The sequence below is a fragment of the Fundulus heteroclitus genome, chromosome 22, assembly GCF_011125445.2.
Source record: "Fundulus heteroclitus isolate FHET01 chromosome 22, MU-UCD_Fhet_4.1, whole genome shotgun sequence".
NCBI lineage: Eukaryota > Metazoa > Chordata > Actinopteri > Cyprinodontiformes > Fundulidae > Fundulus > Fundulus heteroclitus.
In genome coordinates this window covers 20,148,401-20,173,504 of record NC_046382.1, presented here as the reverse complement: position 1 = coordinate 20,173,504, position 25,104 = coordinate 20,148,401, and the positions used below count along the sequence as shown (strand labels likewise).

The following is a 25,104-nucleotide window of genomic DNA, read 5'->3' as shown; positions in this document are numbered from 1 at the left end:
GAGGCAAAGTAAAAAACATCAAAGCGACAGCAACGCAGACATGTATTTAAGTACGTCTGTGTGTCTGAGCTGAGTGGCAGTCAGCAGGCTTGGCCACCAGCAGGAACTGGTTAGCTGGTCAGACAATAACACAGAGGTCATATGAGCTCAGATTTTGGGTCATAAAACTTGTATGAGGCTAATATGTGTGCGTACAGAAAAATACAGAGTCCCATTTGTACTCAACAGTCAGACATTTTAACTGAAATGCTCCCTACAGTCAGAATTACAAGACAGAAAATTGGAGCAACAGGACCATGCCAGACTTCCACATAGAACAATAATGCGTCTCACAGCAACAATAAGTTTGTTTTTAGTAATTCTCTATTATTTATACATATTACTTTTCCATGTTCAAAACAAAGGATGTTTTAGCGTAAAAAAAAATCCTGTGTGGAATAGTTATTGGTTCGCTGGCCTGGCACGGTCCGCTTAGGGATCGCAAAGGTTTGGATCGCTCCTGATAACAAAAACAAATCATGGCGTTCATGCGGCTGGCTTGCTCTCACAGATTGCAGTTGCGAGAGGGATAAGACTGTTAACTCTGTTATTGTCTGTCTCAGCACTGCTGTTGCCAGCAACTTTTCATAACCCAGCCAGGTGTGGGTAAAGAAACAGCCGAACATACTTCTCGCCCCGCCGTTTTTCTCTTGATTGGCAGACGAAGTGATTCTTCTGAAGTGTCATTATGAAGAACAACATTGGGAAATAAGAGGACTTTTAAAAAAAATGACATTTTGAAATGAAAACTGATGGAATTAATTAAAAATACCTAAACAATAATTTTATATTGGAAAAAATATTAATGTGAAAGTATTTTTTTATTTTAAAGAATGAAACATATTTCATCATGATAGGCTGGTAATTTTATAAGCATTCAGTTAATTCACAATTTCACTGTTACTTTTAATGTTTAGATCTTATTTATTCAAGTAAATCATAATTTCATAATGTTTTATTTATTTAATTCATTTTGAACACTTTGTTGTTCCATACGAAATAGCTTCAAATTGTAAAAACCCACTGGTGGACTTTCTTAAAGATGCATTTAAGAAGAGGGAGAGCACTTAACCCAAAAACACATACGACACAAAAATGATCATGGATCATTTATCTAAATCCAGCATTAACCTTAGAACAATGCAGTTACCCTTGTTCCTTGGAGGCAGGATTTGCTGGGTGGCTTTGTCTTACTGGCACAAGCATCCATGCTCTGCAGAGCTGCAGCCGCTTCCTTTCCTGTAGGGAAAAAAAAACAAAAACAGAAGGTTAGCTGCTCCTTTAACTACAAAGGGAGGAAATGCTGTTTCTTTGTGGAAACTATGTTCAGATTGAATAACATTGGATGACAAAGCTGCTGAGCTAAGTTCTTCAGCAGGGCATGAGTGAGAGCTGCCAAGGTTTGCATACAGCAGGAACTTTTTGAGCTTCTTTCAAGCTCCTTCGAAGGTCAAAAGGGAGTGTCAGATTTGCTGGGTAAACAGAATGCTAAATCTATAAAGCTTTCTTAAAGAAGCTATACTTGAATTTATTTTTGTCTAGTTAAGAAAAAAGCTTTTAAATCAATATATTATGAGTTGAATTACCTAATTTCATAATAACAATTGCCTAATGATTGCACGATCAAGCAAGTCCTGATTTTTTTAGTAGGAGAAAGCAGTGAGCTGGGAGCAACCCGGAACAACTTTTCTCTACCAATGGCACAACAAGGTGTGGAGCCCTTGCTAAGCAGTAGCTTCTCCAGCGCGTGCACAACAGGGTATGTAAACAGAAGTGTTTACCATTCACATGAAAAAATAGAATCTACCCAAGACTTCATATTAAGCCATTTATATTAAAGAAAACAAATAAGTCTTGTTGTCTTTGCTCCAGAGGATTGTGTGCCAGCTTGAGGCATGTGAGCTACTTACAGATGCATCTCAATAAATGAAAACATCAGAGACAAAATTTCAGCAATTCAATGTAAAAATTAAACTGATATACTGTATAATATAGATTCATAATAAGAGTTTATTCCTGTTGAGACCATCGTAGATCACAAACTGCTGTTTAGGGCTGTCATTTCAGCGTTCCTCAGCATCACTCCGTGGTTGATGACATGGTTGCTTAGTGCTGTACAGATAGCATTTGACAAAATCAATCTCTGCGTCTATAAGCCTGCTCTTTCCAACAGTTCATACACTTCCCAGTGTATGAACTGAATAGTTCCCAGGGGCGCTGGTTGCCAATAGGAGGGCCAGGCAATTGCTTGGGGCCCCCAGAGGGCCAACAAACTTTAAACCAACTCAGACCCACAACAGCAGAAAAGCTGCATTGACAGTGCGGTCCTCACAGTCCCTGACGGAGTCCTTTTGACAGAAAGGGCTGCATGTTCATAAGTAAACAGACATGAGCATGAGCCCTGGGCTGCACAGCAGCATCAACTCTGTCAAAATTTAAAGAAGTTATCCTTTTGGAAGTAAAAAAAGACAGAAAAGACAAAAAAGGGGAAGAAAATGAATTTCAAGACATTTTACACAACAGTGGTGAGTGTAACCTTGTGGCTTATAATTATGCTTTGAGCTAAATAAGACCATCTTGTTTGCTGCACAAGCACAGGCTGACAGCAACGTGCTGTCAGCCTGTGCTTGTGTTCTTGAAAAGAAAGAGTTATCCTTCTGGAAGCAAAAAAAGAAAGTAAAAAAGGAGAAAGAAGAGAAAATAAAACAAGACTGTGGTGAGTGTGATAGCTTGTGGCTTATTTAGCTTAAAGTAATAGATCTTAATGCAGTTTTAACCTAGCCAGGCTCATGCTATGTACCTGGCTGGAAAGACTATAACTTCTTTAGCAAGCTGGTTGTATGTAAAAAAAAAAAAAAAGCTTTCCATTTTTTTACTTTACGCTGTAAAGTACGCTCCACAGCTGCACGTTTCTAAGCAGAGATGAACCTTTGCCTCATGGAAAGTGCATCAAGTAGAAGGTGCACCTTGGCCTTTGTTCCTCTAGTAAACAAAGTGTTGCCAGAGGAATGGCACAGTGCTCGGCAAAAATGGGTGCATCCCATGAATCAGCAACGTCAACAAAGAGGTGAGTTCAAAATCTAAGTCTAAGTCTACCACCTTGTGGGCGAACTTCGACTCGACTATCATTTTGGGATACTTTTGGAAGTTAACTTTGACACAAGATGTTGATTTTCCATTTATTCCCTGCCAAACAGGGGCGTATATGCGTCTCAAAATAGAACTTCAATCTAATTTAGGTGTCTCATGGCGTAAATATATGTTGTGCTTCTAGCGTAAATTTATTGACTGATTAAAATGAAAAGCTAACCTAAGCGTAGGACGTGCGAATGCCGCTTTTCCTGCGCTCACGCGCCGGTGACACATCTGGTGTGTTTCCTCCTTAAGACTGAATTGAAGGATTATGGTTACACCTAATTAAAAAGTGAATTAGTCCCGAACGACCATTACAAAAAGGAGAAGTCAAAGAGTCATTATTATTCAAGCTGGCTGTTCACAGAGTGGTGTGTCCAATCATTGGGTGAGAGGCGGAGCACACCCTGGACAGGTCACGGAAAATCATCATTAATGTAAACAGAGGCTCAAAAGCAGTCTTTGTTGAACGACTTTGTGTTTCATTTACTGAAATGAGTCACTAAAATAAACTTTTCAAAAATATTTGAATTTATTTAATATAACTGTATATTTGTTGAAAGCTGATTGCTTGTTTAATAACATGCGTAATCCATTCACAGTAAACTCTTTCCATGCTGTTCATTGGAAGTTAAAAATTTATCTGATACATCACAGCAGCTACATAAACATAAATAAATCAGGGTTATATGTTTATATGTTTTATTTGTCAATCCTGTAAATCATTTTAAAATGAGGTTTCAGATTTAACTAAGAATAACTTTACAAGAGTCTACAGCCACTATGTCAACTTGGTTTTATTAGGAGCATTCTCTTTTGTTGTGGAGCGTCCTGATGGATTCATAAAAATCATTTAATGCTTTTTGGTTTTCACAGCTTGAGAGTCCTCTCCAAATTATTTCATTAATTAAAAAAAACCTTTCAGACATTAGATCTGGGATATTATTGGTTTTACTTGTCTGATAATGTGAAAGCATTCAGATGTTGGAAGCTTTTACAACATTGATTCTCACAGCTTCATTCAGACACCCATGAGAAAACAAAGTGAGAGTGACAGTGTGTGTTATTTACAGTATTAGTACATCTAATTCAAATTTTAAACAAAAGCCCTTACAAATTAAATATCTAAAAAAATTACAAAGATATATATACTTGTATAAAGCATCACATAATCATTAAAAATGTGCAACTGATATGGAAAAAACATATTTTTACCATTAAATATTTAATACAGAAAACTACACAACATCTAAACTTGTTTCATCAGTGGAAAACAAAACTATATTCTTAATTATTTTAAAAAGGTGTCATATAGAGGCAGCTTGGTTGGATACAAATGAATAAACCTTTTAAGCATTTACATTTGAAGCAGACCGTTGTACTGTTGATGTTACCTTGTTTTTGGGTTAACAGCATAACAAGAAAAACAGGGTTATTTAACAGATTAAAAGCTTTGTGGCAAAGTAACACTTGGGAGTATGCATTATGGCAAATCACTTTATTCCCTGAACATAAAAAGCTTACGCAATTTAAAAGAGCAGACTAACACTTTCTTAACAGCCTGGGCTGTATATCGGTGGCGTCAAGATGCCATTGGCAGCATAAAAACCTAACTATGGTGGTATAGATAGGATACATAAAGATTTGCAGGAAGTCAAAAAATTAATAACCATCTGATCACTACCACTGCTATACACCAATCAGGTGTATAGCAGTTCCTTGCAACATTATTACTACCTCCTGAACTGTCCCACATTTTTGTTAAATTGCAATTAGAAATTTTAATGTATTTTATTAGTATCTTATGTTATATAAATTCCAAAATACTGCATAATTGTAGAGCAGAACAAAGTTGAAACATAGCTTTGTATTAAGAAAAATCCAAAGTGTTGTGCACATCTATGTAGAATGGGTATGTACTTTATAGAATCACCTTTTGCTACAATTACAATTGCAGCAAGCTAAACATCTAGTCTTTGTAAAGTAGCAGTTTATCTAATTTAGACAATAGACAATATCTTATAGTCAAACAGAAGTCAACAATCTTTCTTTATACAGATGCATTAATTAGATTCAAATTTAAGTCATAATTATTTGCCAAGATTGAAAAAATTAAGGCAAAAGATTTTCAGCCTATAGGTGCCTACCCTTTAAGTCTTAATTTCCAATAAACCATTAAAACTCTTTAAAGGAGCAATAAGCAAAATTTCACCACTAATGCCGCTTTTCCAGTAGTACCAAATTTGAGCGGTTCACTAGGGGTCTTATTATTTCAGTTCGTTTCCGGTGGTTTTCTACTACAACTGAATGCAGCGCAAATGTGGGTGGGGTGGCTTCAGCAGGGTGCCGCTGAGAGAGAAAGTTCTGCGAAACAATAACAAACCGTGGCATGGCGTTGCTAACAAGCGAGCTGACAGAGTAGGTTGACAAGCGGGGATGAGGAGTTGACAGAGAAGAGAAAGACCGGAGAGAACTGAGAGAGCAGAGGAGATGAATAAGGCTTCTGGAAACTTACTGGGCAAGTTAAGGCTAGTTCTAGCTTGCTTTGTTGTTCTATATATATATATATACACAGTAAGCTGTGGTTACAATTCTGAATTGTTTCTGAACTATATGTGCTGTGTGTCTGTGCCCTGACAATCTCACCTACTCCTCCTCTCCCATCCCTTCCCTTGAAACAAGGGGCTCTTATCTGCGTCCAGCCTTCAAAACGTGCGCCTTTACATTTAATGTCCTTCCGCTCATAGCAAAATATCCCAAGTGAAATCAACAGGAGTGTTAGTAGTTGTGTTTCATGCTACTTTGTTCAGTCTTAATGACATAGGACGAGCGGTGCTTCGGCGGGTTGATGCGTCGCCTTGCACTTGATTCAGGTGTGCATTATTTAGTCGGTTTGTAACATTGGGGGGCTTTAGCCCAAACCCCTCATTCCTCCTCCTCCTTTTCTGAGAGTAATTTTACATTCCTCTCACTGCTTTGTGTAGGGCGCACATTGGGCTTCCTGATTAGAAAATTTACCCTTTAGACAGATTTTAGAAAGATATACCAGTAATGATAAAACATTTAATTAAACTAATGTAATTTGACAGAAACAACACGCACAAGAGAGGAATCTGAGAAGCCAGACTGTAATAACACAGCAGAAACAATGGGAGCAATCCCAAATTGATAAAGTTTAGAACGTAGAATTCTGCATATTATCTATCTGGCTGGCCTGGTCAGGTGTGTTCAGACTGATGCGTAGTGTTGGTTTTTAGTGAGTGGCTGTGTATCGCTGCAGTTCTTCAAGTGTTATCATGGCTAAATAATGATTAATTTGCTCCCAATCACGCCTTTACATCAGGCTAACATGTATATTACTGGCTCCATTCATCTTGTTCGTGTTCGGTGTGAACACACCTTTATAGGAAAGCCGACGTAGGGAAAGAATCAAATAGTGTGAGGATTGGCATGGCCACTTCAAAAAGCAGCAAGCATGCATATTTTTTGCTGCAGTCTCAAGCTATGGATACAAGCATTTACAGATGGCTGTAGGTTGGTGCCTATAATTACCAAATGGCTCCCTCCGTGTATGCCTGACCTCCAGCAGCTCCTGGAACCAGAGGCAAAAACAAACCTGAAGACCTTTGTGATCCCTTTGGACACCTTTGCATTCCACCACCTCAAGCTATCACATAGTTTAAAGCCCTTCCAAATCCATTCATGTAAATTGCACCGTTTCTTTACATTGTTCTGTAAATTGCTGTTTTTCTTCTTTTTTCCAACTTCAATATTTCATTTTTATCCAGATATGCCTTATTTATTAATAACTTCACAGCATTTTCCCCTTCTGACAAGTCATTTTTGCTCTTCTCCTGCACAGTTTAATGTTAAATTTAGCTTTTTTATTATGAGCTTTCATTAATTAGCTCTTTTATTGCTATTACTTAATCAAGTGTGTAACTCTAGTATAAGCCGTCTATGTATTTTTGGTCATGTCAGAATTTCTCCATTGTGGGTCAATAAATATATTTCTATTATATTCTATTTTCTTTAATGTGTTTTTACAATTTTGAGGGTTTTCCCTAGCAAAGATATTTTTTTTGTTTTGTTTCCATGAGTGTTTTTGATTTATGTCTGTGTGGTAAATGTGAATTCTGACCCGGTTTCTTACCCAAATTTCACTATGGTCACATAATTACAATAAAGATTCTTGATTCCAAGAATGATACCTCTTCACCCCAGTTTGAGACTCTTCCTCTGTCCTGTAAAGTAGTTCTGGTATGCATAGAAATGTATTGATCTGCTAGTTTTAGCACTAGTGTGTTGATGTAGATGTCAGATGAGATGTGTCCTAACCTTGAAGATTGCAGAGATCAGCAAAGTACTTTCTTTGGCCTTCTTCGTTTCTGTTTTGTGTGTACATCCGGCAAGCTTCTTTACATTTCGTGATTTTTATTTTTGTTACTTTCAGCAGTTTTAGAATTGTTTATTCTACCATATACAATGATGTAGAGTCTGAACATTAAAAATAAGAATTCCTTTACAGTCCCGCATTAGCTGTTATTAGCTTCATGGTCAGCCCAATAGCAGAGTTCTGTCTTGGGTTTTCTCCACCGTATTATATGCCTGTTCCGCCAGGCTTTACTCACAATCTCGCCAGGCTGAGCGTTTATTTTAAATGCCTCGACGATTGAGAGAAACAAAACGATCAGTAAAAATTCCGTCTGGAATAAAACCTCCCGTTCAACTAACCCAACACGCTAGTTATTAGCATATTGGCCAATAACAGCTCCTCGTCACGCACCTCCCGCGAGCCACTAGACCTTTACCACCAGGATTACCCCATTTTCTGTGGGAAATCCTGCCAAGATATAACCCCTCCAATACTGAGGAAACGAGAAGGGAGGGTTGAGGAGACAACGATGCACCATACTGAAACCTTTTTGCTATCCCGTCTCAGAGAGATGAGACGGAAACACAATGGGAAATAAGTAAGCATGCCCACACCAATTATCGAGATTATTTTAATTAATCAAGAGATTAAAATTTATCGTGCAATTCATTGATTTATTGATTATTGCAACAGGCCTACACACAGGTCACACTTAATGACACATAATAAAAAAGGCAGATACTTTATACCAAACAATTAGACCAAACTACCTCTTGCTAGATAAAAAAAAAAAATATTCGTCTGTTGCGGTGAGAAGTGAAAAAAGGTTTTACAAAGCAGTTGTCCATGTTGAGGGCATGTGCCCTCCTTGACTCAACACCAAGAGTTGCGAGATGACTTGACCTATGATCAGTCATTGTTGTCCTGAGGTGAGATTTAATTAGCTTTAAAGCAGAGAAGCTTCTGTCACAGGAAGCAGTGCTGACTGGAGTAACAACCACCGTCTTGCAAAGTCTGAAATCTTATGGAAAACCTCTTTGTGAGGTTTAAGAAACACAACGAAATCGAGCAAAGTAGATGGTGTGTTTAATCCACTTTTCAGAATCAGAAACACTTTAAAAATCTCAGAGGGAAATTACAGTTCCAGTACAATCATCCATTACATACAAACATTTCGGGGAACGATTGACTGAGGTCTTGGTGCTGAGGACCCCGCCTACGCGGTTACCATAGTGCGCTGCCTTTCACTCTGTGGAAAGATAGGAGCCACATTTGGGGAGGGAGAGGGAAATAAAGACATATTTCACACTTTATCCTATTCCAGGATACAGTTTGAGAGATAAAAAAACCTTGCACAAGAAAAGCACATATGACGAGACAACATTTATGCAGGGGGCTCATTCTCCTATCAAGGAGCAGCTTTGTTTGGTGAACCTGAACCTGTTTGAGGTAACCTAAATCTAATTTAAAGGTCTGTGCAAAGGCAAAAAGAGCCTCCTCATGTCCGACAGTGCTCATCACTAAGGAGTCAAGGAATCTTGAGCTTATTCTAGGTTGTCTTTTGTTTGTTTGTACACTGATTTTTCTCTCATCAGCAAGCCCCGCAACCTCTTTCCATACTTCAAAGTATTTCTCATTTCTGTAGTCCTGGAAAGTGTCTTGAAGGGCACCTACAAGATACACAGCTCTAGTTAGGTCAAGCTTGCTGGACTGGAGCATGTCCAAAAGACATCTGGCATCACCAAGCACTTTACAAAAGGCAACAAAAATCCCTATGAATCGTAGATTTATTTGACAAAGAAGACCCCTCACCTCTACTGAGCTTTCGCCATGTCTTTCAAGTGTAAGCATCTGCAACAGTCTCAGAACTGCTGGACGTCTGTCTCTCAGATTATGGCATGCTGTGTCTCTGCATGCCCACCTTGTGTTTGTGAGTGCCAGCAACTCCCTTGGTATCTGCATTGGATACAGCTCTTTCTGTACAACAAGCCACTTTAAATGCACATAGGAGCCAGGCTCAATGTCATACAGCATCTGCAGAAGTGCAAAAAAGTAAACAACCACAGGGATTGCTTTTGCAGCATCAACAAGAACTAAATTCAAGCAATGTGCATTACAATTGAATTTGTGCAGATACACCTGACTGCTTCCCACTCATGACTGAATCACCATCATAACCTGGACCAACAAGGTCATTTCTGTAGTCCAGACCATGTTTATGTAGACAATTTACGAGCTTTGCACTGAGACCTGTTACATAGAGACTTTCAGCTGCTGGAAGCATAGGAAGCTTTCGTCGATGGCACCATTGTAATAATACCATGCAACCAAAGACATTTGTTCCTTATTTTGCTTGTTTCATCTGCAATAACACTGAACACTTTCACTTCTTTTATGATTTCAGTCTATACCAGCTCAGCTAAGACTTGAATTTAATTTTGGATTTGATGACTTGTGTATTTTGCATTGCTAAATGAATTCAGCCTTTTTTTTTAAATCATCATACTTCACTATTTCATTCAAAATGACCTGCAAGTTTTACTTATTAGAATCCTCAGACTCTTGGTGACCCCTTTGAGCGATATTTTGAGTTGCAGTCAATAGAAGTACATTTGCTATTGTTTTGACACAATGGCGGTTCTCTTCCACTGTCTTTTGCCGGTTTGCATTTATAGGATCTAGCATTGTTTTGTTTATCTCATTAGCTCTTTTATATTGACTTCATGCATACATTGCATTTATATAGAGCTCTGACTTTGTGTTAAGTTTAAAGCCAGACTCCTTGGATAACACCTTATTACAATTAGAGAATCCTGACTGTGAACCAAAGGCACATTCTGATGCATTAGGCAAGGGCAAAATGCCTACAGGCAAAGCAGTACGAAGAGTCTTTTAAATATAAAATATTCAAGCCAAGAATTGTCTTTGTACCAGGAGCTCTTAAATGACCTCTTCTGTGTTCCATGCATAGTTATGGGAAATTTTGTAAAACATGGCTGAACACGACCCTCCTCTTTTGACCTTGAAATATAAAAAATAGAATGGTCATCTCAACAAATAAAAAATCTTGGTTTGATAGCAATAAAGACTTTAAATCAAACATGGAGCTAAATAAGGTGAATGTTGAAGTAGTACATGAAAACAAATTTATTGGTGTTATTGTTGATTAACAAATTTAACTAAGTACAGCGTTTCTGCACTGAACAAAGTCCACATTCCAAAGAGATCTGTACAGAAAAAGCAGGTATAGAACATAGATGGAGGAATTTATTTAAAAAAAATTATCAGTAAAAAAATAAATTAAAGCAGTAACAGATAAGACAGCCAACTATCAGGTTTCAGTTAAGACAATTACCACTGGGTCCTTTCAGAGAAGCAAACGCAGTATACAGGACACAGCTGGGAAGAGTTCAGTGGTATCTTTGGTGACAGGTTCTTCTGGCTCACCATCATCCTGGTCAGAGGCAGAGGCCTCTATGGCTTCAGACTCCTCCCTGAATAGAACTACATTAAATAAAAAGTATTTTCTGAATAAAACCACAATTTTATCAGAAACACATATTAGCAGCAAACATTCAAAATAATGTAAAATTTAAGGCAACTACTGAACTGGGCGACGACTGTTTCTGTAGAAACTCTGACCTGGCGATGGTTGGCTGGCTTGTGTCTGACATTCCCATCCTGGGACCAATCAGGGCTGCTGATACCAGAGTGGAACACGTTTTGATTTGTGTCTGATTTGCTTCTTTTTTAAAGGAAGTCGTGTGTCTTGTCTCCTTGCCTTTTGATTCTCTACTGACTCTATGCAAAAATAAGCACATTATATCACTACATATGCTACCTACAAAATGTTATCAGTTCTCCTTTTCCATGAAAAATTTATGGCAAATAGGCTGTAGCTGTAAATTATTAAGTAAACTGTTAGTAAGTAAAGTTTATTTCCACAGATCTTCTAGAAAGTTATAAACCTTTGAAAAAAAATTCAGCTTCTTGACAGGATAGCACAATCCTTTTATATTTCACTCAACCCTCAGAGCAACAATCCGCTAGCAGGCTGATTGTCAGCTCTAAAATCATTTGTGAAACACATATTTTATGTGCAACAACCTGTATTAAATGTAGACATATAGATGTGGAGCGGCTCTCTGTAGACGGCGGTTAACATTAGTTTGATGCTCTTGACTTGTAGTTCTTGCCGAACTACCAAAAACTATCTCATATGTGAACACAAAAGTTTGTGCAATTTCTGTTATCTGGGTCATTGCTACAGCAAACCGGCTTAAATTGGAGGAAACCAGACAACATAATGTCAGGCCAAATTTGGCTACTTTAAAAAGGAAAAAAAAACAGACGAGAATATAAAGTTAAAAGTGGAAATAACGGCAAATAATACAACATTGGAGATTAGTAGGGAAATATAGCAGAGTAAGGGATAAGGGAGCCCATATAGCTTTCCACCGGTGAGTGAAATAAGTCGCAACAATCAAACAAGGTACTCAGCTCGGCAGAAAATGCCAGGCTACCAGAAGTAAGCAAGGAGAAAAACAATGGGGACACAGAAGCTACCAACTTCATACAACCACACCTGTACTCAATGCCCCTGTGCACGAGAAGAACAATGGGACTGAGCCACCGTGTGATGTGACTATATAGACTCACACCGGTAGGTTACAGGTGACTGTCATTAATTCTCGTTATTCGCATGTGTAACCATGATTTAGTGCTTGAAGCACCACCTCTGGCGGTCAGTATGCTTGAAATGGGACTGTGTCAGTCCTCTGTAGCTGTTCTTGACTGTAGTTCTCTGTGTTCTCAACTAACATATGTTAATGTTATTTAATAAATAAAACCATCATGAGCTACAAGCTTGAACATAGTCAATAAGACAAAAGAAATTAAATAATAAAATGAAATAAAGTTACAATTGCATGAAATCGGAGTAAATGTCCATATTACTTACCTTGGAACTAAAACGAAAGCTAATTTGTTCAACATCTTGAAACATATCACTTCCACAGGACTTATCACAATTGGCACTTAGTTTTAATGCATTAATTTTTTTCATTTTGCATTGTTATTTTGCATTGTTGCCCTAGTTTACTGTGTGGATGTGGTCAACAGAGTTACAGTGGCAATTCATCACTGGCAAATCAATGAACTAAATCCATCTTCGTCATCACTTTTCAGGTCTGTATGCCTTATGAAAATTTGTTAATGAGCGTTTCTTGTAAAATAAAACATTTGGATTGTTTAAGAAGGTAACGCTATAATATTGTTGTTCCTTGAGAGGGTTGGGTAGCATTAATAAAAAATGCTGTAGTACAGCCAACATGTGAGGCAGCCTTCCATCTGGTATAAATAACATATTTCCAGCTCACATATATTTTTTTCTCTCTCTTTTTGTCACACAATGTCAAACCCAATCAATGCACACACAGTCCTCTTATACCCTTGCTGCCAATAGCTTGCAATATAGATGAAACCCTTGACTCCATCTGTCAGGGATTTCTCTCATTTCTTGAAATAAACTTTGCTCACCTGTCACAGCAATGCCAGGTTCAAGGTCACACTGGACTTGAAATGGTTTGTTATTGTGTTGTTTGCAACTCAAGCAAGCCCTGCAGGGAAAGTCAGCATGCTGTATAAAAAGTTCAAGGAGCGAGTAACTTGGTTACTTACAAGAGACCAGAAACAGAGATTGCCGATGAACTAACCAGACAAAACTGACAAGAATTGTAAACAATTGTTGTATTTTGAGACCCAATTGGATATTTAACATTATTTCTGATTCTTAATAAGCCAGTTAGATGCAGAGATTAAGAAAAAAGTTATGGTGTAATTGTACTAAAGGGTCAGATGGTTTGTTTGGCCAGAACCCTAATGCAGGTGAAACTAGAGGCAAAGAGGTGAAGTGAAGGTTCATTTTATAACAAACAGGTTGGAATGAGAGGAATGGAACTGGCAATATGATGGTGAAGCAACAGGTATGGCACAGGAAGGATCCATTGGTGAGAAATAAAAACGCAATACTGAGGCTGGGAAGAAGAAATAGCAAGCAAACCAGAAGAGCTATTCAGATGGAATGAGAAGCAGCTGTGGCAGAGAGAGAGATGGAAGACCGTCTGAAATAGGGAGCTGAATTAACTAGAGCAGAGCAGAAACAGAGATATGAGAAACACAGGAGAAATATCTAACAGAGGTATTATAAAAAAAACTCTAAGGCCTTGAACACACACAACTGTCTTTATAAACATATACATGTCCCCCACATTGTTTTTTTTTAAATAATATTGTACACACAGGATCGTTTTTAGAAAAGCTTTCATCCACACAAACACACCACTGACTGTCATTATAAACAGACTAAACGCATAGGTGTCATGGTTTTTAAGTGTTTGGCCCACATGCAGAACACAATCGGGAGGCAGAAAGCAGTTTAGGATGTTTATTTCAGGCACGGAGGTTCACAGAGAGGGAGGATCACAGAGTGAGCGGCCAACCGTAATGGGAAACCGGGACTGATACTCTGTGGAAGAGAGGGGACAGGTTAAACTGGGCAGAGGAGGGAGACCAGCCGAAATGTGAGGTGCGCTTACTGAAAACCTAGCCGGGGGAAGTGGAGCAGGAGGACGGATTCAGTGAAGCTCTTCTCTAAGATGGTACTAGGTGACTGAGCGACAGGTGAACATGTAGATGGGACTAAGGCGGAGCAGGAAGCAGTGAGCAGCTGGAGGAACAAGGGAAAATTCAGAGGAGTTCTCTGTCCGGCTTGGTAACACCAAGGGGCCATGAGAGGTGGTTCCAGAGCCGGATCAGAACAGAGAGAATCCAAGGGCTTGACTTGACACGTCAGTACTCGAGGGAATGCCGGAAGAGGGATTCTAGGCGTGAGGCAACCTGTGAGAGACAGGAGAGAGGAGTTAATGCTGGGAGAAAGTTAACTGCCATGGGAGACAGTGGCCACTAAGGTGTACCACAACGGTTAACGCTCTGGCGTCCTCCAGCTGACTGAGCCCTGCATTTATGCTCCAGCACCGAGCTGCCGAACGAGCCGTATAAGAGCAGGTAAGACAGGTAAGGTCTTGCGCATGTACAGGTATTCAGAAAGGGACTTAGGTGTTTCTCACTCACATTTCTGGAAAATTGCCTTCTCCACCTTTAAAGTATTAGAGCACCTGTGCCTGTAAAAACAAACAAGCATCTGCACCAACAGTAATGTTTATAACAGGCCATGTATACTTTTACATTTTAGATAAGTTTGATATCTAAATGCACATTGCTGTAAACGAAGCATCAAATCATTACTGTATAATAAGCACCTTACTACCTCATTATCTCTTATCTTGTGACTCTCCTGAACGCTACAAAAAAAAACTCTGTAACCATTGTTCATTGCCTGTTTGTTTGTTAGTTTGTTTTCATTATGTGTAATTTGAACTGGAGTAGCTAACGAGAAATTTAGCCATGGTAACACGTGGTGATAATAAAAACCCTCTTGACTCTTGATACCGAGGCAATACACACAGGCTCAAAAACTGAGATGTTAGAAAGCTCCACTTTGGCCGGATGTTTGAGCATTATTTGTTTTTAGAGATGCAAAACAGAGTTTACGCTGGGATGAAAGGCCTAACTGCCAAAATATTCGATTTCCCAGATATCCGGCTATGTGAGGACTAGGTTTAAAAGTAAAGAACATGAAAAATAAAGCTAGTAAGCTAAACCTAAAACAACACACCAATATAGAAAACGCTTAACAGATGTGAACAGAGACATTATATATGACAAAACCTGACTGACAAATATAGCAAAGTATGACAAGCCCTGTTAGAACTTAGAGGAATGCTTAAAAATAAATGAAAACCACAACTGAATACCTAGATATGACATAAAGATAACAGGTTGAGGGATATTAAATAGTTTGACTAGATTTTCGGACACTTCTTTGCAGGCCACGATTCTATCCTTAAATCAATTCTGCACACTGTTCAGAGTTCACATCATAACTAAAGGTGGCACAAGTACTTATACTCTTTGCTTAGTTAGTATGATAGTTGTGTAAATAAAGACTGTCAAAGTGAGAATACTGACTTAACTCCTTTACTAAAGTAAAAAAGGACAGGTTCTGAAATCTAGCCCACCCAAGTACAAAAGTGTTTGAATCTTCAACAATACTAAACGCCTTAACTCTACTAAGTATGTTCTAGGCACACGTAATACACTTTTCTGTTGCTCACAATGTGCCCTAACAATACACATTCATTGTGATTTGCCTGAGAATTCTTAAGTGGTAGAAGATTGTGGTTTTTAGGTTAGCACAAAACAAAACATTCTTGGAGCTTACAACATCAGAGTTGTCTGAAAGAAGGCCACTTATGGGGAATGGTTTGCTTCTCCTGACCTGTTCAGTCGTCTGAAATGTTTTCCAGTTCATCAGCTTCATCCCTGTCGCTGTTAATCTTTTGTGACCCAAACGGCGCTCCCACTAGATGCCTTCACTTCACGTGGTTCATCTTCCCTCTTTTTTTATTACAACTTCAAGTCATTTCATTCAAGATGGAAGTAACACGGCTGTTTTGAGAATGTAAGTAAAAAGTACCGATATTTGCATTCAACTATAGAGAGTGAAAGTAAAAAAAGTTCAACGTTATCACAAAACGGCGGCAAAGTTATTACATAAAGCTCTCTCTGGCAAAAAAAATATGTTGTAAATAATTGTGTTTTATTTTTGAATTTCTGAACAGGAGGCTGGATAGCTATTTGAATAATTTCTCATGCAAAGAGAATATAGCGAATAGTAGCCCTGCAGATGGGGCCAATGAAGGTCCACAGAAATATAACACAGGGAGAATGTATTAAACCAGACAAAGGACCTGAAAATTCAGCCAGACACAGAGCACAGGTTGCAAGATTTATTGTAAGTATGAAAATGGTGGGAGTCAGGAAACTTTTGCAGGAGCAAACTGGAAACTCTGTAAGGTGAGAGGACACTTAGTGCCTGCTAAAGAGTCTGTGAATCTCAAAAGACTCAGCCACTAACCTTTTAAGGATCTATATGAGGGGTTCGATCCAGACATAATGCTCCTCCAGAGACCAGTCTATTCTAGGTATCCAAAAAAAATGTGACTGTCTCCATCTCCAGACAGTTCCTCTTCAGCCTGAACACTCCAGAGAGAAGTGAATGCCAAGCCGGGGCAATAAACACACAATAGATAACGTGGAAACACAGCCTTGGGCAGGCTTGATTCTGTACACAGATGTCAGAGAATATCAATAATGAATCCAGAGTGTCAACCAGGAGGAAGGGAAGGGTCATACATGGAGAGACCGAAATCAGATTACTTATCCAAGGGTTTGGCAAAACTAGGATGCCGGTTCGCAGTCTGACAAGGTCAAGGCCAGGCAGGAGAGCCAGGGATGCAGAAATGTGACGGTAACAAGGAGATCAATCAAGGGCAAGACAAAACAGTGGCAGCCGGAAGCTTTGAAAAATCTGGCAGAGAGTTGAAAACTGGAGAGAGCTTAAACAGAGGTGTCAGAGCAGACTGACATGAACCATAACAGACAAAGCTGAATTTTGACATGGACAGAATATGGAATTTTATGATACAACATTTTTTTATTATCTCTTTTACAACTAAAACAGCTAACACCACAGGTCCTGAACTCATTTAAAATGTGTTGCGAAATTACATTAGCTTGATTCTAGAGGTCAGCGAGGGTCCTCAGGATGAGGATGTTGTCACAATATTTGTATATCATCTTCAGCTGTGTGACAAACAATCATCCATGACATCGACATGTTGTGGCAGCCCTGATAATTTTTGAATGGATTAGAAATCAACTCACACAGTTGTGAAATGCCCTCCGGTCACACAGTTATTACTACCCCGTCTACATAAAATTAGCTGGTTTTCTGTCCGTATTTCCAAAATAGAACTCTTTTTAAGTTTTCAGCTGCTAGAAAGCTGTCAAAAGACAAGAAAACGGTTCTTCTGAAATATGCACAAAAAATGCCTGCACCTAAACGACCCAAGATGTTACTAACATGGAGCAGAGGCCTGGGTGTAGTCTCCATTACACCTGGAGGGAGTCACCGTTTTTTGAACTAGGCCAATTTCTTTAGTCCCATTGTTCAACAATTTTAGAAAGTGTCCGTCTTTGTAGCTTTTCCTTCATGTGCAGTTTTGTTAACAAGCAGCTGCTATTGTCCTATCAGCTAAACTTTGCTAGTTGTTTTTATTGTCTGGTGGGGCTGTGTTTCTATTTGAAACCTTTTGTAAACTGATTGTTTTAAAAAATCTTTAACATTTACTAGCTAAATAGTTGTTGGATGATATTTCCTTTGTGACTGGGCCAAGTAAAACAGATCCAAGGGCAAAATGAAATGAATAAATGTTTCCAAAAGCCCCAACAAATGTCTGTTAATACCAGACATTTGCAGCCCAGCAGTCCTTATTCTGCACTCTGAATGCTTAACCAAACAACAAGCTTTTTTGTTTTATCTTTTAATTAATGTGGACTCATTAAACGTGATCAGTGTGTAATTTATTTTGTATATGAAGAGTTTTTCATTACAACCCTCTTTAAATGCTTCTGTTTTCTTTTTTGCACTACATTATTATTATTATTATTATTATTATTATTATTATTATTATTATTATTATTATTATTATTATTAGTGCTGCTGCTGCTGCTGCTGCTGCTAGTGGTACTACTACTTGAAGCAGCAGCTCCACTGGGTGCTTCTTGGGTATTAATACTTTTTTGGTCACTTCTTACCTGACTGTTTCAGGAACAAAAAGGTGTCGTATCCTGCAGGTTTAATGTGGATCTGTTGTGGGAAATAATGATATCTGATACCCCAGTCACTTACTGAATAAAAGGAAATGGTGAACTGATCAAGTTCCAGCACTTTATTGAGAATCAGAGCAGAGAATAAAAGTAATCGCATCCACAGCCCAGCTGCAGCTTCAGCCCTAAACTGTCCCGACTCTCACTCCGATTGTGACTGGCTACCCACTCTTGCACCTTGCTAGACCAGGCTGCAGCTTAGCCATGAGACATAAAAAAAAACAACTCACCGTCTAAACATTCCCAATTCTGCACAGAAAATACACAAGCAATGACCCCAGCGGATAGAGGAAACTAGGGAGGGTGGAACCGATGAGCGGGCTCATGGCTTTAGGAGCCAAGCTGTCATTTTTCCATCCACAGGATCACACGTCCTATGATTTTTGACATGGGCTTAATTCATACCCACTTCAACAACCTATGATTTGTACATATTTCCTATATTTTTTGTGTATCGTATGGAAATATGGTTATTTGAATCCATTGAACTATATCAGAGGGATTTAGTTGTTTTGATTTGATCAAAAGTTTTAATATGTCATTTCTTAAATGTCAGCAAGCCTAAACGTGGATCCGAGCAAACATAATTGATGTGAATTTAGAGTAATACGAAGTTATGACATAATGTCATACAATTGAAATAAATTACAGGTGCAATCTAAGCATTTTTTCTTCATATGTCAAGAAAATAACTAACTACAATGAAAAATGTATTTCCAGTTTCCAGAAAGTGCAAATTGGAGTGAAAATTATATTAGTGTTCCTTTTACTCACATGTTTACTTTCCTGCATGCACACAGACTGCCTTTTCTGCCTAATATTACATTACATTAATATATGCATCAGCGGTATCTATCTATCTATCTATCTATCTATCTATCTATCTATCTATCTATCTATCTATCTATCTATATATATATATATATATATATATATATATATATATATATTATATATATACACCCATTTTCCATCACGAGGGGTACTGGTGACTATCTCCAGCATTCAATGCATTCCAGCATTCATATATATATATATATATATATATATATATATATATATATATATATATATATATATATATATATATATATAATTACCACTATTTATGATGTTATCTGAATAAATTAAGCTGGAATTGAAGTTACATTACTTTATATTAATATATAATTTAATAATGAAATAATATAATTTCTGCTTCTGAATAATTATAACATGAATCTATTATAAAATGGGGGAAAAAAGACAAAAAAATATATAGCCACCAGCCCAACAAAAACTAAATAAAAGAATAAGGTTCTTTATTTTCTGTGTACGTGCTCCTTGTGAATGCAAATGTCAAAGCAACAGCTAACGAGAGGTCGTCAGCAGTTCTATTTTATTCAGGTCAGTTTATTTACCAATACACAACACATTAACATTAGTTAAGTTTTTCATTGTGTCCTTCACACGGTGACATGTTAACTAAACAGGGAGATCCATCCCTGTAGATAACCTTGCTTAGTTTGACAATTTTGTCTGTCTTGGCTATAGACTAAAAACTTACTTAAATAGTTTCCAGTCGGGTTCAGTCACAACAAAAGGATCCCTAGAATAGCGTTTCTTTGAAGAATGACAAGTTTCAATACAACAAAGAGTGCGACAGGTTGCTGCTGCTAGAGCTGAAGGTCAGAGCAGCCTGCAGCCTCCATCTCAGTACTGCAAAGTGGTTCAAGGTGCTTTTATTGTATTTTATCTTTCATATTAAGTTTCTAACTCACTAAATGCCAAAGGAGATTTAGATTATCTTACCGTTCTTCTCTGTGGTTGAAAACTGTTTGACTAACAAATTATGTTGAGACAAATCTAAATTTGTGCAAAAGGTAAGTTGGACTGAAACAATACAGAGCCGAAGGCAAGTGTTTCTTTAAGATGTAAAAATAATTAACAAAACTAAAACATTTTCAGACTGTAGGAAGTGGTCGAATGACTGGAGGAGATGCTCCAAAGGCTTCATTATACAAATCCCTTTGATTAAACAAATTAACCTACTATATAGTTGCAAAATGTTTAAATTAATGTTCTGTGACATAAAATACAAATTTCAAAGAAAATAACACAAACAATATTCAGTTGAATAGCGGACATCTTTACTGTCAGGACCATGAACACACAATACATCCGGCCAACTGCAAGCGGTTTCAATTGGCTTCAAAATATGTTAATTAAAGTTCAGAGTGCTGCATATTTGTTTAAGGTCCAAAGGCTGTTACTTTATCTGCTGTCTATGGTGAGGAAATAATAATGACGCTCATCAAGCTGCTCTAGGCATGAAGCCTTGAGTGATTATTTTGACTGTTGTGTCGAGTATAAGGAGAACATTTGCTGCTATAATGGTACTCCAAGGAAAAAGCTTGCAACAAGTGCAAGAGACAAAACACTGTATTATTAGGAGTGCAAATATCAGGCTTAAAGTTCATTTACCTTTGATTATTTGCTAGGCAGTTTGTCTCAGCTGGAGTCACTGGACTTACATGTAATTCCTTCTGCATGGTGTGAGGACATAAACATCATTAAAAGTCATCCTTGCACGGTTATAGGGTCCTAATTACAGCAGCAATTAGCACTTAATACTCTTTGACCAGTAACCATTTCATTCGTTGTGCCTGTAAAGTGCAGCAGAATGAAGCTGAAATGTTAAATGTTATGAAAGGAAGACTATCCACAGCGTGGCCACTTTCTCCCCGACTGTTTCTTTGCTTCGGGTTTCTTTATTGTTCTCACCTCAGCTGCTGTGTGTTTACCCATTAAAACGCAGATTCTTTTAACTCACATGTTTTATCTTCTGTGCACTACATGAAAGTACTTGCAAAAAGGAGGGTGAACATTATAGTCTGTCATTCTTAGTGTCTCAAAGATAACTTATAAAATATGCTTTCTGAGTATTTATATTGTCTTTTTAAACTTGGTTGTTTTATAAATTTAAAACAAATACAAATAAACACAAATTATGTGCAGATATTTTTGAGTTTCCCAACAAATTTGTCAACATACCTCACATAGTTTGTATCATTTGAGAAGCATATTCATTTTTTATTAATTAATGTTTTGCATCTATGTAAGTAGAAATGCAGTTACATTTTAAGTCAAACTCTTTACCTGTCAGCATGCCGTCTACAAATGTTTGAGTTGTGTGATTGAGGTCTTGAATCATCTTTGATGGTGCATCCTTCTCAGTTTGTTTTGCAGTGTGGAAAAATCGTCACATGCGCACAGTGACCAACTACTTCATAGTAAACCTTTCCCTGGCGGATGTGCTGGTCACCATCATTTGTCTGCCTGCGAGTCTTGTGGTCGACATCACAGAAACTTGGTTTTTCGGCGAGACTCTTTGCAAAGTCGTCCCCTATCTACAGGTAAGAGATTGTAATAAAATAACCATCAAAAACGTAATTTATTTCCATATGAAAAAACTTTCTTTATATGGAACTTGAAAATACAACTCAGTTGGCTAAAGTGCTTTACACACCTTAAACAGCAAATTATTAAGTTATGGTCATAAGGTTCCTGCACTTCACTTTTGCCTTCCACTCAACTTTCCAATAATATACAATTGGCTAACTGCTCAGAGTGTTATGTTTAAAGATATAAGTAGGAAATTGGGTGAAAGTGAGAAAATGTGGTGGAAAATCCTGTGTAAGCCACGGGTATAACCACAACATGGTTCCCAATTCTGAAAGAATGGCCAATCTACCCTGAGTAGAAAGCAGCTACTCTGAGTAGTTCTACTTCACGCTGTCATACTCAGCGTTTTTGGGTAACAAACAGATGGTATCTAATCAGGTAAAGTAAACTCGATGTCCAATCAACCCTGAGTTAAGCACGAGCACGAGCATGAAAGAAGCCCTCCTAAGTGGAACGCAGACAACGAGTTTCACCATGGCAGCGACAGGAAATAAGAAGCCTCAAAGTGCCCATTTCCCGCAAGTAGAATTATAAATCTTTAATTAAGGCATATGGAGAATATTAAATCATAACTAACAAAAAGAAACAATGCTGTTGCTGCAGAAAAAAGCAAGTTAGCGGCAGATAATTGCTGATAAAGTCAATGCACGAGTGATATACGAGATTTAAACCTGTATTCTCGCTGTAACCAAACAGCCATAAAAGGGAAGTAGCAGCAACTCAAGAGGAAGTATGAAAATACAGTTTAATCAGGAAAGGTCCAGTTGGATCCAGATGTTTAACTCTTATCCAGAAATGATAAGACATTTAATTGTGGCCTGATCAGCCTCTCCCAACAGAGATTTTTGTGGATTTGCGGTCCAGCATACAGGCGCCTCCAGGAAAACAACATGCCTTTTCAGACACTTCAATGCACCAGATCTCAGCTTAGAAGTAGGGAAAAACTCAGAGTTTGTCCAAACAACTCTGCTTGGTAGCAGGGCTGTTTCGATGGATCAATTTGTTGTCATAATTAAACTCGGGGTGAAGGCTTCAGAGCTTTCTGAAACAGAAAAGCCAGGATATGCAGGAACTTACTCTCAGTCTCCACTAACCCAGCTTTCTGAACGGGGCCTTGGAGAGGATTGTGAGGAGATGCCCATTTTAAAATTTGGGTTAGATTCACAAGGAGTGTTTCAAAAGGCCACCACAAAATGAAATGGGATTAATTCATTGGTTGAATGTAGAAGTGTGGTAGGAAAGCCTGACTCACATAACAAGGCCATCAAAATGTATTTAGGAAAGTCATGTTTTAAAAGATGTTATGCAATACTTGTTTTTTTTCTTTGAAAAACTAAATTCTGTGTTTTCATAAGCAGTGAGTCATCTTAAAGTTTAGCTGAAATAAACAGTTGAAGTATTAAAATTAATCACTGAAATAACAACTTGGCTTTGAAAAATAAACAACTTTTCTATTACAGTGTAGTTTAAAAATGTCCAACTGCCCGTTCCTTGAATCAATCATTTTTTTATTCATTCGCAGACTTTTTATGTGACATAATAATTTATTGAACTGATTAATTTTGTTGGGCTGCACAGTTGGGCTGCACAGTGGCGCAGTGGGTAGCACTGTTGCCTTGCAGCAAGAAGGTCCTGGGTTCGAGTACACCACTGGGCCTTTCTGCATGGAGTTTGCATGTTCTCCCTGTGCATGTGTGGGTTCTCTCCGGGTACTCCGGCTTCCTCCCACAGTCCAAAAACATGACTGTTAGGTTAATTGGCTTCTCCAAATTGTCCTTAGGTGTGTGTGAATGGTTGTTTGTCCTGTTTGTCTCTCTGTGTTGCCCTGCGACAGACTGGCGACCTGTCCAGGGTGTACCCCGCCTCTCGCCCAGTGAACGCTGGAGATAGGCACCAGCAACCCCATGAGGGAGAAGCGGTTTGGAAAATGGATGGATGGATGGATGGATTAATTTTGTTGCATTATTTTATTCTTTTCTATTTATACATATGACGACGAGTCTGTAGTTTATGAAAACTTGTGTGAGCAAATGCTTCAAACTATAACCGAGAATGTCATTGAAAATCTATATATACAGCACTAAGCCATTTCATTTTGCTGGAAGAGCTCAATTATAGATATACAGTATGTGTAACGGAATTAGAAGCTATTTTAAAGGTCTTCGTAGTTATTGTTGCTATCCCTCTTGCCTCCTGCTGCTTTTAGGAACCCAAGAGGGTTCAATTGAGTAATAAACCTTATGTGACATTTCCATATGTTTCTCATGCTGTGCTGCCTAATGGTTTTAAAGGGCTGCATTACCTTGACGGTGCCTATCAAGTCCTCTTAAAATGCATAAGACCTGGAGCAACCAAAACCAAAATAAATTAGGTTCTTTGTTTCTGTCTGACCTATTTGCCTTCCAGCTACAGTATTTAAATGCAGCTTCTTATGCCTGTTACTGAACCATGCGGGATTTGCTCAGAAAATAAAGGATGCTCTGAAAATTAAAAAAAACAACAACAACTTTTATTTAAAAGGCAGTAAAAAAGCTGTTTGTAGCTGATTGTTTTGGGTAAAATAATCTTACCTGTTCACACATCAGTTGAATTTGATGTAAACAGAAGCTGCAAAGGCTAAACTGGGGGGGCCTGCAAACCAAGTATATTTTCTGAAAACAGTTCAAGGGGCTGCTGGAAACCCACTCTATGTTTGGCTGCATAAATCGATGCTCAGAGGAGCTACAGTCACAGTGAGTGGTGCTGGGAATGGTTTATTGTTTTAAAGAAAAATGAATTCAGTTAGTTTTAGGTCTACGGCCAGCAGCTTTCTTTCATTGCTTTTTTATCAGCTATTTCAACATTAAATTCCATTCAGTAAAAGATGATCTCTCCTTTGCAAATAAAGGTTTTCCAATGACTTGTTTTTACTTCTCAGCATTACACTGGGTGCTTATACTGCGGTTAATTGGTCTTAGAAGTCAAAACTTTTATATAGGAATAAGATCACACCTAAATGATTGCACTTTTGTAATCCACTTTCAGAGAACCCGAAATTCTAACCGGACACAATGTTGCGTTTTAAAGGTTTATTATTTAAAATAAATAAATAAAGGAACTGAAACAAAACCAGATGCAGGCAGGAAAATCACCATAGCGGCGCAGGCTGCTTACAGCAGGAGATGACGGGCTGAATAGTTTGGAAGCAGAGAGCAGGTCCGAGAGGCGAGCTAGGGTCATACACAGGTTGGCAGGCAGGAGAAGGCAGACAGGAACTAAGTGCT

General features: G+C 38.2%; 1 protein-coding gene across 1 annotated transcript in view; it reads left to right on the top strand.

Moving 5' to 3' along the window:
* hcrtr2 (hypocretin (orexin) receptor 2) overlaps positions 1 to 25,104 on the top strand; it is a 55,466-nt gene that overhangs the window by 16,814 nt on the left and 13,548 nt on the right. The window contains exon 2 of the mRNA XM_036126862.1: positions 21,614 to 21,792. Within this exon, the coding sequence (XP_035982755.1) occupies positions 21,614 to 21,792 (179 nt within the window). The remainder of the gene's footprint in view (positions 1 to 21,613; positions 21,793 to 25,104) is intronic.